The sequence below is a fragment of the Anguilla rostrata genome, chromosome 3, assembly GCF_018555375.3.
Source record: "Anguilla rostrata isolate EN2019 chromosome 3, ASM1855537v3, whole genome shotgun sequence".
NCBI lineage: Eukaryota > Metazoa > Chordata > Actinopteri > Anguilliformes > Anguillidae > Anguilla > Anguilla rostrata.
Genome location: NC_057935.1, coordinates 10,989,441 through 11,006,015, shown reverse-complemented (window position 1 = coordinate 11,006,015; position 16,575 = coordinate 10,989,441). Strand labels below are relative to the sequence as shown.

Below are 16,575 nucleotides of genomic sequence, written 5' to 3'. Positions count from 1 at the left end.
GATACAACTCATTTCTTAAGCAGTACATTCAAGCATATCCCCAGCCTAATTTTTTCTAATACACACACTCACACCACACAATAATTAATACTACGGGTTTAAAAACTATTTTTTTCTAGAAGATATTGAGCATTCCTTTCACAGGAGAAGCGCAGAGAAAGTCTGACCTCTCTGCTGTCCACAAACCATGACACTGACAGAGTATGGCATGAAACACATGTAGAAATGTCACATCGCTCGAAACGACACGGTCAAAAACACACAGCGTTAACGCTACGTAAGAAGGAAAAGAGGTGGGACGTACATTGCACAGTACCTGTCGTGGAGTCCGACGGACATCATCTCCCCTCTGTGTACAGGGTGGTCCATACCCTCGCCCAAAACCACGCCTCTGAAACGGAAAGGGGAAACGCGCATTAGGCCGGACACCAGTTCCCGCTTTCATTTCAAAATGGCGGCTGTCCTCTGCAAGGATTTCAATTCCACATTATTCACAGTAACCAATTTAAATACTTTTAGCGAGCAACATTTCTAAGGCTGACATTTTCAGGAGAATAAATGTCCGGTTTTTCTTTGGATGCTTAGATTCAGATTCAGACTCAGATTCAGACCACTTTATTGATCCCAAGAAGGGCAATTCATTTGCAGCTTACCCAGTCCATACACACAGAAATGGTCCAATGAAATTACTTTATAGTTAATTTATGGCACCAAACAATGACCACCTTCACAGGGATTACCAATATGTTTTATATATAGGCTATATAAATATATAAACATGCTGTTAAGGCTCTGTTCTAGCGCATGGATAGGCCCCAATCGACTGTGCCAGGGACACCGGTGGCTGGCAGCCACACAGGGATGGGAGGGCCTCAGTCGGCCAGAATGAGTGTCTCATCGTGCACCAGCGACCCCTGCTGGTCATTCGAGTGCATGCAGATAATCTGTTGAGTGGTAAAGGAAGAGTCTGACTTGGACTAATGTCAGTTTGAGCCAAAGGTGCACACTGTGGTGTGGTAAGAAGTGGCAGCTGAAATCATGCACTTAGCGGGAACAAAGGGCATTCCAAATTGTGGATTAAAGGGGGAAAAGCTTTGAGAAATTATAAATAAGTTAACAAGGTGGTTATAAAAGCCATGGCAGCTTCGGAGTGGCAAGCCATGTACAATGATTTTGCGTTTCTTCCTGGGGCTACGCCTATCAGAGTGAACGATTTGTTCACAAAATGTGCAGTGAATTTGCTTAGCTTGCACAGCTGAGGATAGACGATGCATTGGCAAAGTAGCCTAATTAGATGACAATGCACGGACGGTGTGGAGGGCATTTATGATTACGGTTATCATATGAAGTTACGATCATCTGCTATTGCTGTGGCAGACGGTGGATATGATGACTTTATGATTATGGAAGCATTACTGAGAACGGTGTTTGTAATGGTGATGCTATTGATGCTGAGAACAGTGCCACTGTTACAGCTGTGTCCGCTCAGATGAGGGTATTTTCAGATGATTGTGGTCTGACCCATTTGCTGCATGCATTTTGCAATTTCTGTGTTTCAGCTTGGTCCGGAGTACAAGATGAAGTCAGAATAAATGCCTTTTTAGGCTAAAGGAACTAACAAATAGTGTCTAATTCTGCCCTAATCCAACGTAACTGTAGTCTCATTCAAAAGCAGAATATAGTTTTTCCAGAACAAAGAATGAGGATTTGCCATTAAATCAAAGCATCGCTTCCAACACTGTAAAACTGCAAACAATGAACCAGTGTAGCACATGGGAAACAACACTTTTAACAAAACAATGAGACATCTATTTGCCTGATAAACTCTAAAATTAATCTGTTCCATGCTTCAGTTAACCGGAATTAAAATTTGACAAAGCATTTTGGATCAACAATGTGAAACTCCAAATGGATTTGCTTTAATCAAAGAAGATGAATAGAACACTGCACTCATTGTTTTCAAATATTAATATTGTTGGGTATGCTGATCAATTTCTATTGACATTTTTAATCCTTCAGCAGACATTGTTTCGTGTTTTTGTTAATAGGAATGAGAGTGTTGATGAAGTGCCTTAAGGGTTTGTGCTTTTCTGATTATGTTGTGCAGCCAAACATGAGGTCGTTTCTTAATTTAGGCTCCCTTGACAATGACTGAATATGATGCAATTATACCTCGCCACTTCAGCAGTGAAGAGCCATGGCATTATACTATTCATTTTAGGTATTTCCTTGCATGCAGACAGTAAAGACGAATAAACTCCACACAACTACTTAATATCATCTTTCAACAGGAATACATAACAGTGGTGAACAAAAACTGAGAAACTAGACAAAAAGCCCATATTTAAATGAACCATAGTTATTTGTACGTTCTGACTGTAGTTAACAGGCTACACTGTAAACTTACATTGTAATACAGAAAGACACAGGACCACAGCCCTGGCCAATTTAGTCCTGCATAGAGTAAGCCTCTCATCTCCTATCTTATTTTCTTATCTAATGGCTGCAATATCTTTTACCATTCATCAGGGTGTGTTGTGTATTTGAATTGTATTTCCCTGTGACTTCTTGTTACTGTAAACAGTTGCTTTCTAAGAATTTTATGTCCAAAGCAAATTTCCCCATGAGAGGCAATAAGGTATCTTATCACGAGGAATATAAAAGGTAAAGGTGGACTTAGAGAAATGCTGTTCTACATTAAGAAGTGAAAAAAAACTGACATCGTTCATGAGGCCCTTTCCAATCCGAAATTACACTGAGCATGTGCAATGGCAGGTATGCTAGCTACAGACTTGTTGTAGAAATGACCATAAAGGGACGAAGCTGTTGGGCCTGAGCGTTCTCATTCAGTATTTACAGGGTACAAACCTCGCTGTACTACAGGAGGGCTAGCACTGCCTGGGGGAGAAATTCATCTTAACAATGACATCTGCTTGCCTCTAACAATGCAGGTGTTTCCCCAATTGCACCCTCATTGGCTATAGCATTCTTCAAAAAGCTAACCTTGTGGTTCAAAAAATACCACTTACAGCCTCCTTGCCTCACATGCCTCAACATTATAAAAATTATTTTAGGAAATCATTTACTCACGGTTCTTCGAAACCTATATTAACTTTTCAATTACATTGTTCAGGGAATGACAGGCGCACAGGGGTAATTGCGTGACAAACTGCCGGAGGCAGGTGTACGCTAAACAATCTCCACTTGGCTCATTCATTGCAATCTGCCAGATTTCCTTGACAAAATCTCAATATATACCACAATATATTTATGCGGTCCCTCAGCAGAGGAACTAGTGTCCAATTTTCATCACGCTGTCAGAAAAATTGTCTTTCGGAAAACGTCCGGTAGCCACAGTTTAAATTCACAGAGCACGCAGCAGTGAGGCAAGTCGCCTTAAAAACCCTGCTTTCCCCTGATCTGTACTTCATGCGCTATAAACCTCGTACAAGCTTTCTTCTGCAACAGAATACAAGAACACAAAGACATGGAACTGAGCCCAAATGAACCAACATAACTGCAGCATTCTCTCTCCTAGAACGTACACAAACCCTCAAACGTGACCAGTATTTCAGAATAGGTAATGCTTATACTTTGAGGCTGTGACAGCTCAAAAGGGAATGCAAAGCCTAGCTGGTGAGCGCCAGTAAAGAGGGAAAAATGGTTAAAGCTTTATTAAAAGTTTAAGTAAGTCCGGGTCAATTCAACACACTTTGGACTGCATCATCACAGATGAAAAGACCATTAAAATGATATAAGAACCAAATTTTTTCCAGATTCTCTGGAGGTGGTGATGACATTGTAACATTGTAACTTTGCAGTCCAAAGGTGTGTCGAATTGACCTGGACTTACCTGCCTCGTCAGACTCTGCCCCGTCTCTAATCCCAAGCTGATTAGAAATGTGTGATGGCAATGGTGATGATTATGAAGATTATTGCGGTGGTGGTGGTGGCCATGACAATGGCCATGGTGATGCTGGTGATGCTGATGATAATGACCGTAATGATGAAACACCAATGATAGGGGGCTGGAAGGACTGCAGGGAGCATGGAATTCCACCTCCTCAGGAGGAGATCGGGAAAAACAAACAGCTTAGCAGCTTCAAACAGCTTCAGTCCTGTTCTCCATACCTGGCTACAGGAGCAGAGACAGAAGGCCTGCCAGGAAGATCAAATCTCAATGCACTCGTTTGGAGGTCAAATCCAGTGCTGCCCGGTACTTTTCCAACTACGCCAATCAGACGACAGATTTGGATTTACAGTTTGGCCAAGCAGGACACATTTCCCTCACCGCTCCAGAAAAATAGAAAAGCTGACCTCACCACCAGAGAGTACGTCTCAAAAAGTCCAGCAAAAGCAGCCATTAGCAAATCTCTGAGCCATACTCTTCATGCTCCTAACCTTGTGGTATGGTAACCTGACCAGGTTGACACTCAAACTTACCAATTCAACAGTAGGAAAGTAGGCTGCGTTTCCAACAGCATGCCGAAAATAAGCAATGAAAATGCAAATGTGAATGACCACATGATCCAGGACACCTAACCATCCTTTGTCACACTGTTTTTTTTTGAGATGGCCTTCAATCTGTGGAATGCAGAGGCCATATGGCACTTCTATTTTTATTCCGCGTTCTTAATTTGTCGGTTGCCTCTCTGCCATCTGTCTATTCCTGGGCCCGGTGTTTTGAAGCGATGACTCGACTGGAAATCAGCTGGAGTATAATTGCAGCCAAGCCTTTGAAAGGTTTAAGGAAAGGTTTGCGGTCCATTGAACCTTCAAGGTACATTTCAGGACTCGGGCGGTTAAAGCCATGCTGGGCAGAGAAGGTGGGAGGGTCTAAAAGCCAACGTTCATTCAGTGTCATTCAGGAAGGCCTCACAGGAGCAGTCATCTCTTCTTTAGGGAGTAACTGAGGCATCATCGATGGCCCGCACCGCAGCCATCAACAGCTCTCCGGGGCTGGACCACCGAGGGTGTAAGCAGCTGGGCATCTCAAGCATGATAACCGTCAACCCCAAAACGAGGTGCAGCTGTGCTACTCCACAGCTACTCCAGAGCTACTCCTAGAGAATGATGCGGTCGTGATGAGCAGAAACCTGCCAACAGTCAGCCATGTTTCAATTGATGTTACTTTGTCCGTATTATGAATTTTTCACCAATATGCCACGGCAAAGCTCTCATCCCTTCAGTATGTGCAAGGTTTACAAGTTGAACCAGGGTTCTCGATTTAACAGTTTCTGAGATTGTCATGGCGCCAAATTTCCAATACTCTTCCAAGATTTTCAACGAGCAAAATATTTTCGAAGGCCGTCAGAACCAACACACTTCCCATTGAGGACAATGGGTCCACCAACGTTAGGCCTGAAAGAATAACTGCCCAGAAACAACATAGTCCTGCAGTCTTTTCAAATTGAATCTGCAGAAGCTCAATCACAATTAGAAAGCCATTAACCTACACAGATAGAGTATAGGCCCTTTGTGATTACTGAGCTGACCCACTCATTCTTAATGATGTTCCAAACAGTTGATTTTGGTAAGCCTAAGGTTTGTCCTATGTCCCTGACTGTTTTTTTTTCTTCATATTTCTCAGCCTCATAAAGGCTTTCTTGACTTTCACTGGTACAACTCTGTTCCTTCTGCTGACAAATGGCAATAACAGACTCCAAAAGGCGATCAAACGCCTAGAATCAAGACTAGGTACTGAAAGCTCTCTTATACTTGCACTAAAGAAGCTACCTGACTAATCAGAAACACCAGTGAAGCCATTTGTCCCAAGCGTTATGGCGCCCTGAAATTGGGGGTTATGTATAAAAGGTGTAATTTCTACATGGTGAAACCAAAACGTATAAAAATACCCTTTAATAAAAGCTGAGAATGTGTACTTTAACTACATGTGAATTGTAGTGTGTGTAATCGTGTGTGTGTGTGTAATCAAACTTTAAAGCCTATAAAGTGGCTGCTTCGTGCTAAACAGAAAATCTTTGTCCTCATGTGACTGCAATGAAGTCACAATCAATGTGAAATCCCAAAGGGCAAACCAGAATCCTCCAACACTGACCAGGATTGTTACTCAAAGGCACCAGTGGAATGAAATGGCTCAGCGTTTATTTTTTGCTCATTACATCATGGTGGTGTGAGCATGTGTCTATAACAAGCTGTGGTGCTATGCTCCAAAATTACTTCCCAAAATTTAATGGAGCTTTTCACAGCTTACTGGTATGGCAGCGAAGCTTGCACTTCCATCACATAAGACCCAGATATGCTCTTGTGCCAGGTCCTTGGCAAATGCTCTGCTTCATGATCCTCCCTCCCCCCCCCCCCCCCCAACTCATTTATTTTTTCCCCCTCATAGTTTGCAGTTCCAAGCCAACTTGGCAGTTATTGAGAAAAACAGTCATGATTTAGAGTGCCTTAAACAGAAGCGAGATTAGGCTGCAGTAGCTGAGCTCTAAGTTCGACAAACACGGTTCGCCAGTTATGACTATCCCTTTCAGCGATGGATCCAAACACCTGGGTTGCATTCAAATACACTCGAACAAATTCCCTTTCCTTGCTTCCATCGTTCGAGTGAGCTATTTTGCGATGAGATTTGCGATGTGCAACAAGTGAACTCAACAGGTGTTCTGCAATGGAGGATACACAGGGAAAGTACCAAAACGGAACTGAATGTCTCTCACAACCTATACAAGGAAGAGCTACCCCATAGCAACCTCTGCTCAGTATAGCAGCGCACTGACGCCAGTCTCTCTTTTTCGTGCGGAGCATTGCATTGTGGGATTGTACACCCTTGGTGGGAGGGGGGGGAAAACAAGGGAGTGAAGGAACGTGATTGCTCCCACCCCTTTCATAAATAAGAACCAAAGGCCACACGGTGTGAGCATTCATATTTCACCGGGCATTTTTGGGGTCGCCCTCTTGAAGGAAAGGAACGTCAGGAAGAAAACATAAAACTCATATACAAACGCTCCCTGGGCTCCAGCAGTGGTGCAGGCCTGAGCAGCTGTGCTACTCCTCACGAAGTCCACACCAAGTCTGCTGTTTCACTGAGAGCACTGCCACGCTCTACAACCTGAAGTAAGAGAGACACCTGTGTCGTTGTGGTTGTGCATTTTAAAATGTACATTTAAAATATGAAGTAAACTTCCAGCAGTACAAAAAAATAAAAATAAATAAAAATTCGGAGTATTGTCAAAATCTACCGGCTCAGTAGAACACAGCCCCGCCATTTCTTTGGTTTGTTGTTGTGTGTATTTAATTTTCAAGGAAGGAAAGCCTCACAACTTATCGCTCGAAATTCAAAACCTTTCAGACAGAAATCGAAATGGGGCCGAATCACCTTGGCTGTAAAGAGCCAAAGACTAATTTTGCCGGTTGGGATTTATGTGCCAGATCGTGACGTAGGCCACGACAGCGGCAGCGCTTCCCACGTCTGAATGACGGCAGCAAATCAGGAGCGCGCAGGGCTCCCTGGCCGCGGCTCCGCAGAGGGTCTCGGGGCCCAGGCACAGAGCTCAGCATACCCCCGTGACAGGTTTACAGCCCGGATCCTGACACACAAAGTTATTTAAAAGCATGCTGTCAGCCCACAGAGGGGGTGTTGGGGGGGGGGGGGCAGGAGGGGGGGGTGGCCCTGCGAGGATCTACTCAGCGCAGGCACAAACAAACATGTTCGGAAAAAGAACAGACAGACACGCAGACGGCACATGGCAAAATGAACGTTCTAATTTTAGGCCCTTATCGGGCAGCTCTGCATCATTTTATAAAGTAAGCTGTCAAACCCTCTATGAAGTTTGAGCCCCTGTTCTCACTCGGGAAGATGACTTGCAAGGGGCTTCTTGAAGAGCTGAGAAGAAGCCGCATGACCTCATTCCCGTACACCAGGAATGAGTTGCGTTTTATTTTGTGGGTACAAGAGTTTGCTGTTTTTCTCTTTGCCAGTTCCCTTTGATTGGTGTAGATGCCCCGAGTGACACGTCTCCGCCAGATGTGAGCATTGCAACAAAACAAAAAAAAAAAAAGAGAGAGATAGAGGTTCACCGTAGCTAAGCAACAAGAAAATCAATTCTGCAAATATCTAGCCAGATAATGACCCTTTATTGTGGTCGTCACGGGTTACAATTTATTAATTATTTTTAAATATGCATGGACGGCAAATCTAATGTCGAAATTAAGCATGAGGTTACAGCTCAAATGCAACACACAGGGTAATTAATCTAGGGCCACTCCAGCAAATTCCCAGGGCAGCGCCTGACCCACCGTGGCTTATCCGAACACTTTCAGAAATTGGGAGCAGTTGCACATCAATTCATTTTTTCTGCTGATTGATTAGTCTTCTGTTAACCTCCCAACAGATCATTGCATTGCCCCTGCAGGGTTCAGAAATGCGACTGGTATGCAACTAAAATGGCCTGCAGTTTCCCCACATTGCATTGTGAAATCATATTTATGGTATTGTAAAAGCGAAATGTTCTTCCACCATTTGGACCATTGGACATTTCAGACAGCAACTGAATGCAATTCACTTTAACATCAGACAATAAAATTTCAAACTCAGAGAACTGTACTGTGGCACTCGGCCAAGATTCATACCAAGATGACCCATTGTCAGAAATGTGGAAAATATTTAAACAGAGGTCTGACCTCATATCCATAAATGCTGCCATTTCATTCAATTTCTACCCTTGTAACTAAGGCATTGAAATCAAATGCAGAAATCAAAATGGAAAGCGTTTGCTTCAGAATCTGGTCTGCAAATCCCCCTCCGAGAGAGAGGGCCCATAAATCAACCGCATCCAATTCCTTCAGGCTTCACACCGCAATCGAGGCTCCATCCTGATCCAAACACAAACAAATGAGCCCTCGCATCCTATTGGTGCATAAGTGCAAATCCTCTGAAAACCATTTTGGGACCAAAAACAAATCAAAATTCAGTAAGAGGGAAGTAAACCGGCTCCACGACACAATCTACACCACGGCCCAGGGAAGCAGGGAACCAGGCAGAGATGAGGGATGAACGATCAACAGGCCTTTGACAGAGTCGGGCGCTTTTCCGGACGAACGTCTGCTGGTGACGGAGCTGAACCGTAATCTCTTAGTCTGGGCAGGGAAACGTGCGGCTGAAAGGGGAGTTGGGGACCACGGACGAGACGAACGGTGCGGTCCGGACAGCGACTGACTCTCAGACTATCGAGCCATACGCCATTTCCCAGCGCAGGAGGAGGTTCGATGCCCGCCGTGGCGATTTCGTGGCGATTTCTCAGCCGTGACCCCCCTCTCCACCCGTTACCCTCTGCGCATTTCTAGCAGCCTTAATAAAGTAAAAGCAGAGGAAATATGCACAAAATGTTCTGCTCTCGGTTTTTTTTTTTACAGCAAGGAGAATGATGGGAGATAATGGGTGTCATGCACATGCTACATTCCTAAAATAAATATAGATAATAATAATGTCAAGTCCCTGGCCCTGTTAGTGACACCATTACATTACACAAGCCATCCTTTAAAAAGTAAACAATGTGGGGATAAGGAGTTCCCGGTACACCCATCCAGTCCTCCATCTAGAGCTTTCTGTGCATTACCTGACAGGAAAACAGGCGCCCAAAAAGAAGGAGGGGGGTGTTGCAATTCATCATAATTTTGTTCAAGTCGCATGACAAAAGACAGTGATGCAAAACAGATTTAATTAGCTAAGAGAGTTGTTTGAGAAAAGTCATTTGTGCTGGTACAGGGAAAAGAGACCTGATTGTAGTGTTTTGCTTAGCAGTATGTAGTAGCCATACAGATTCTTAGACACTTCAGAATTATGTTGGTTAAATAATGAATCTGTGAATATTCAGCAGATTGAATTTTTACAATACAAATGAATCAACGTGAAACTACCACTTACTAGTACTTGCTATTAAAACTACATGTAGCTAAGTGTAAGTGTTACATTTTCGTTACAGGAAGGATTTTACCAGTCTTTTTAATACGCATTGCAAGCAAAGGGACGTTTGATCATTGAGATGTACTTTACTTTAACATAATTACAGGATGATAGGATTTCACTGAAAAGTAGGCTACTACTTTTTTTTTTCCTAAGATGTACTGAATGCCATTTAACTGCAGTGTGTCACAGCATGTCATATGCCGTTAATGGGATGGAGTCATTCTCATGGGAGAGATATTATCCCACACGACCGGCTTTCAGCCTTATTCTGTAACTGTACCCGGTGCAGCCCCAGGCCTTAAATGAGATGTCTCTGTACAAAAATCTCACTTCTCAGCGGTATCATTTATGATAATATCATATATCGCATAATTACTTTGATCCAAAGCTCCCCCTATAACCCTCTGAAATACCTCTGGGGTAATTGGTACTGATTGCACACCTCTGTCCTACACCATATTGAAGCCTGTGTAGACATACGAAAATCTAAAAGTGAAAAGCCACAGCGGGGAATTTTAAAGCAAAGAAGCTGACGATGGACTGTGACAAACGGGCTGCTCTGCTGTGCCTGGTACAGATTGGTACCACGCCTTCGGCCAGTGGGCCAGTAGACTCTGCCCACAGCTCTACCATCACAGACAAGACCTTATTCTCCCTCCTAACAGCTCCCTTTCAGTGCACAAAATGGGAGACTTTGGTGACACGTTCAAGATCCACCATCATCACAAACCTTGGTTTCTTTCTTTGTTCAATGAGCTCATAGCAAGGGTTCATCAGCAAGGGACAGTCAGCAAAACAGAGTACACCAGCTAGGCTGATTCCGCCAGGCTAAGTAAGATTCAGCCAAGCCGAATTAGCATGTTTCTAATGGACATGCAAATGACTTCCTGTAATTCTTTTATTTCAATATCTCCATTTCATGGATAAGCGATTAAGCTCTGTTGTCAGCGTATTACCTTCTCGTAAAAGAATAAGAACAATAGCAGGGATTGTAAATGGAAAAAACTAATCTCTTCTTCCACAGTGCCACATGAACCATTCTCCAAAAACACATTACCCTGTGGCCGCGTAAAAAAAAAAAAAAAAAAAGCAATCCCTGGTGAGGACGGCAAATTTGTCACATCAGTACGGGGCAGGTCTGCGACACCGACCGAAATTTCCCCTGAAGATTTGTTTCTTGGTCAGACAGCAGAAAGCCTCCGTGTCAATCAATAGCGCCACGGTTGACAGAACGCGTCAGGAAGGAAGCTGACGGATGAACTGCCACCATCAGCTGTTCATTCTGAGGCCCGGGTCAGGCTGTCAACAAAAAAAACCAATCCTGGAAACATTGCCAGTTCTGTCGCACCACAAATCAGAGCTGTTACATGGTAGAATGTAAGCTTGTACCATTACTGTTTTGGTCAAAACTTTATTTTCCTTTTTTGGGTTGTTATTGTTTTTTAGAGCTTAATATTATTGTACATTAACCAAGGTATTTCAAATACAAGGGGCCAACTGTTATCAATCTATGTAACATTAGCCACCAGCAACAACGTCTTTACTCAGATACTTCATAATGCACATTCACTGGCTTCAACTGGCATCAAGATTACCCAAATGTTGCAATATCATTCGCTACAGTCATGAAAGGATGAATCAGGGGATTTAGATCTATCCTCTACCACACACAATAATTCAAACATAAAAACTGGCTCCCGGTCATCACAAAAGATTACTGGCTCCTCAATGAATATTATGGTTTATGCAATGAACATTACATTTCAGATCACTGACTAAACTAGCCAGGACAGATAAATGTTAATGCCTTACTAGCAGACATAAATTCAGTTATTTATCAGTTAGACTGCTAGCTCGCACACAGTGCTAGGCTCACAGCCAGGTTGTTAGTGCTCTTACCTGTGTGATGCTTGTGCTTGTGTGATGCTCGTCAGCAACAACTAGATAGTTTTGACAATTCTGATATTCTTACAAATGCAGCACATATGGAAAAGTGGTTAGGCTGAGCCAGCACATTCAATAGCTGTAGTGTTAGATGTGTATGTTTCTGAGCTAGCCAAGATGGAGACTAGAGGTTAGGGTTCCATCAGTAACCCTAGTAGTTTCAATTTATTCCAACCGCATTTAAATGTAATGTGTCGGTCACTGCATCATTTAGTCATCCAGCCTATTGACTATGAAATTTTAGGGGTCCTAGCTTTCTAGCGTGGCTCAAGACATAAACATCCATACCTATGGCAGCTATGCTTGGATAGCTCATGCATGACTGACACTATTTCAGATGCCTGTCTGTGAAACTACTTTAGGTACCTCCTAAAAGCATTTTGGGTTTGCTAGCGTGACAGGGTAACTATTCAATGGTATTTCTCCCTCACGTGCCCCACCTCCACGGATATGTGGTAGCACTGTCTTTGGCTACGGTCTTTCAATCGAAAATGTTCAGAACTGACGCAACTAACACCGAAGAGCGCGAGAGATAATACAAAAGGCTATCTTGATGGAAGGCCCTCGGGAACATTGCGAAACAAAAAAAGACGCGCCTAATCTGTTCCTCTGGGAAGCAGCAAGTTCGCAAGACTATGCTGAACACTGACAGTGTCAGCGTGAAACTGAGCAGGTCAAGGCAAAAACCCACGATCATTCAGACACCAAAGGGAGTGGACCTATGAAGAGAATCACAGACCCACTGCACTTACAAGTCATGAAAATATGCATCTTAAAATGTCTCTTTGGATGAATTATACCACACATTTCTAAATGACATGCTCAACTGGCGATATGGCAGGGACGCATCAGTCCCGAATACAAGAAAGAAAAACTGTTCTATTGCAAAAATCTATAGAACGTTATTAGCTTGTGCTAATAAAAAAAAACAGCCACACGAGAAAATAAACTGATGATCCAATAAAACCGAACGGAAAGTAAAATGTGAGAACCTTTAAAGACCAATTTCAAAAGTAAGTGTAATACCCCGAATAACGTGTAGTCAAAAAGCAATGGGCTGTGCCAGGATGTCCACGGTCATTTGTTTGATTTTGCGTACAAACGATGCTTCAATTATGCAGATTAAAATAAATCAGTGGTAGCACTGCAAACATTATTTGTATTTTCAACCATACACCTGTCACACCCACTATCTGCATTGGGAGTGGGTGCACAATACCAGGCAGATAGCAGCAGAGGAAGTACGGCAAGGATTTCAAGACTACCGTAGAGATGTTACTGCCCACAGATTGAAAAAAACACGGGGAAGCCTGATACCAAATCACACGGGCATCTTTTAATGTTAAGGTAGAAAGACCGTGAAAAACATCCTAATGTCAATGCCTGTTCGAGCTTAATTTTTATTAGCCTACTTACTTAGCATTAGAGCCAAATCACAAAATCGCCACATGATATCCTGCCATCGTTGTGCTTGTGTTTTCAGGCACAAATAATTTTATTAGCCTACGCCACGATAATGTCCATACCAAAACTACATTTGAGTGTAAAATAAGGGTTAAATTGTTCTCAGTGTGTCAAATGAAATTCAGGACCTTGAATACGCGCACTTCATTACCGTTCGAATCAATTCAATGCTTCCATCCATCGAACACTCATTCAGCCGTGAATGAAACGAGCTCAGCTGGCGCAACGCGCTGCAACTTCCTAAAAAAGTTAACCTTACACAAATATAACCAATAAATTCCAACGGTGGTACAAGCCACCTCGCATTACTTGCTCGTTTCGTTTAAGTGTTAGACTTAAAAAGAGATTTCCTAGGCTGACCTTTTACCTTTCTGACACATTTCAATAAAACTACATGCGACAGCTTGCCAGAACAGCATGTCAAATGGTATCAACTTCGCCGGGGGGAACCGTTTTGTTGAAACGACAACATATAGCCAGCGAGGTAGATAGAGTATACATTCCTTACGCTGTTCTCTTAGTTCAGTCTTAGTGTATGTTGTGTATATACGTCTTTCATTGTATTTTGGGCGGCACAAATATCACTTTAAATGCCAGATTCCTACCTGCCACTGTCGGAGTTGCTGTTGTTTTCCTCCCTTAAGTCTCCACTATTCCTGTCTGAAACCGCAGTTAAGACCCGCCTCCGACACCCATTTATATTGGTTGTATGGAAAAGGAATCTCCGGCAACAGCGCTGTTCAATGGTGATATCCCACGACAATCAACGGAACAGCCAGGATTTCCGTTTCAGATCGACACTGAATGCGCATGTTTGGAATATGAGCGCTACAGTTGCAAGATAGTCATCCAACTATTGTGTTGCCTCAATGTTTGAGCAGCATAAAATTCCTGGTCTGTTACACGACTCTTTTTTTTTATAACTGCATGTTCCACTTTTTCATCGGTATATAGGCTGCTGTCAATCCATACATTAATTTTCATCTATTTAACTTTGCATTCTGTATATAGGGACATTTTTTATTTGTCAATCTGAGTACAATTCTGCTGTCGAATGAGTGGTTTGTAGTTCTGTCTCAAAAGGAGTTCAGTCGAAGGAATCACAATCAATCTAATCACAAGGGGGTAGAATTGCACATAGAGCCATGTTGGGCACTGAAAATATATTGTTTTTATTAATTTATATTTATTTACATTTTTTGCTGTATTATTTGTAAACAGTAAGCATGAATCACAGAGTTCATGTCTACTGTAGATTAAATATTAAATTATTCATTATTACTCATTTGTATATAATATCACTTGGTTCAGTTTTATAAAAAATTAGATACCCACACACTGCCAACGAAAATATTTGTTATATAATTGAGTTCTTGATTCACGTGTTATTTAAGTGGAAACACTGTTGATTTGTGACACTAACTGATTAGCTGTTTGGTCAGTATGGTGTTTTTGAATAGACAGAATCTTCAAAAAAGCATTCAAAACCAAAGGCGATTTTGATGTTACCTGAAAATGTCAATAATTTGTGGTGGTAAGTCTGTTGGGGCACACTTCACAAGATCATGTAGAAAACTGCATTTGGGTTATATTAGGTTTAGTGCAAAGAGCGATTGTTACACAGTGAAATAGCTGGACTTATTTAAACTTATTTTAGTACCGTAGTGGCCTCAAGTGGCCAAAATTGGAATTACATACATACTGTGCAATTAGCATTCTGTACAGTTTCACACGAGGCACAATCAGGATTGTCTAGTGGGACTGTGGGAGGATGTTTTGATCAGAAAATGTTTAAAAAACCCTAGAACTAATATATATATAAAGGCAGTATCTAATTAGATTTACTGGCTTTATACCAAGAATGGCATTCATTGAACAAAATGACTACCAGCTGTTGATTACAGAGGTTACAAATAATCAAACTCTTTCAGGAGATTTTCAGGAGGAAGAAGTCAAGGCATTTGACTTTGTCAACATTCACTTGATCATATGGATACATGTCCCTCCTACATCACCATCTGGTTGGCCTGTCACAGATGGAAAGGCAATCAGAGTTAATCATGCCACTGATGGTTATTGTCCCACTCCATCCTTCGAGAACCTTACTCCAGTTTGATGGCGGAGGTTGAATTTTAACGAGCCAACAAGCCCATCAGGTTGTTGGGACAGCTCATTCACGCGATTCAATGTTGGAGGGAATGTAATGTTATTTAATGTTTATTTTTAGTGGGCGACAGATGCAAATCTTGAACTAAATGTAATGAGTTCATTGTGTAAGTGCAAAAACATCCCATCACATCAATCATGTATCACAGCTTATATTATATAGCATGCGCTAATTTCCAATGTTTGCCCCTATAGACAGGCTTTTCCAACACACATATACTGGGAAAAAAATAGAAAACCCAAATGAAATAATATTCTGTGGCATTCAGGAGACTGAAGAGACTGGAAAACTGAGCTTCCGGCTGAAGTGTTACTTTCTCTCAGAGGTGATAGAAAAGAGAACGTCACTTCATCCTTTTATACATCTAAGAAAAATACATATTTTTCTTACTGCTCACACCTTCCAGCTGCAAACAAACCTCTATGGAAGTTATCTATAACATAACTAAAAGCAGATGCTTGTTTCAGTGATATATCAAATCCAGGCTGGTTTTGAATTAATTAAATCAAACCTGAGTAAAAAACATTTTTTTTTAAATAACGTATTTTATCAGGGAATACAGAAAATGGCAGTACCCTAACTGTAGCTAGCCTAACCTAGCTAGTTTAGTAGCTACTTTCTTAGTAACTGTAACAAAATAGGGAGCTATGGATAACCCTTCAGAAGTCTTCCATTTGAAAAGGCTGCTAGCTTGGTATATCTGACGAGTTAGTGTATGGAATGTAGATAGAGCCTTCTCTCCAGCACATCAGTCTGATTACACCTGACTCACAAGATAGAGATATTCTCGGGGACTAATCACAACTATTTACAGTACACACCAGTGCTCTTTACCGGGATTACCAGAACACAGAGTGCCAGTGGTTACTTCCTGAATCGGCAGATTAGTTGCACAGGAACAGCAAGATCATCACACAGGAAGGGTCTGAAGCTACATTTTTTATACTCATTCAGAATCCATGGCAAGAAAGTTTGGGCAAACTTTTCACATTCCACAAATCGTAGATACAATGTAATTGAAAATTTTCTTAAAGTTGGATTTGAGTGGTCTGTAGAACAGATCATACCTTTCATT

General features: G+C 42.1%; 1 protein-coding gene across 4 annotated transcripts in view; it reads right to left on the bottom strand.

Moving 5' to 3' along the window:
- Positions 1-14,091, bottom strand: part of LOC135250109 (kelch-like protein 13) — a 74,433-nt gene extending 60,342 nt beyond the window's left edge. Inside the window, exons 1-2 of one of the 4 annotated variants that reach the window (XM_064326060.1) lie at positions 13,939-14,091; positions 305-391 (exon numbers count right to left, since the gene is read on the bottom strand). In XM_064326060.1, coding sequence (XP_064182130.1) covers positions 305-369 — 65 coding nt within the window. In that variant the 5' untranslated portion in view covers positions 370-391; positions 13,939-14,091. Of the gene's footprint in view, positions 1-304; positions 392-13,484; positions 13,678-13,938 lie in introns of those variants that run through there. The other 3 variants (XM_064326062.1, XM_064326061.1, XM_064326063.1) reach the window with 3 other exon arrangements.
- Between the last annotated feature and the right edge of the window lie 2,484 nt (positions 14,092-16,575).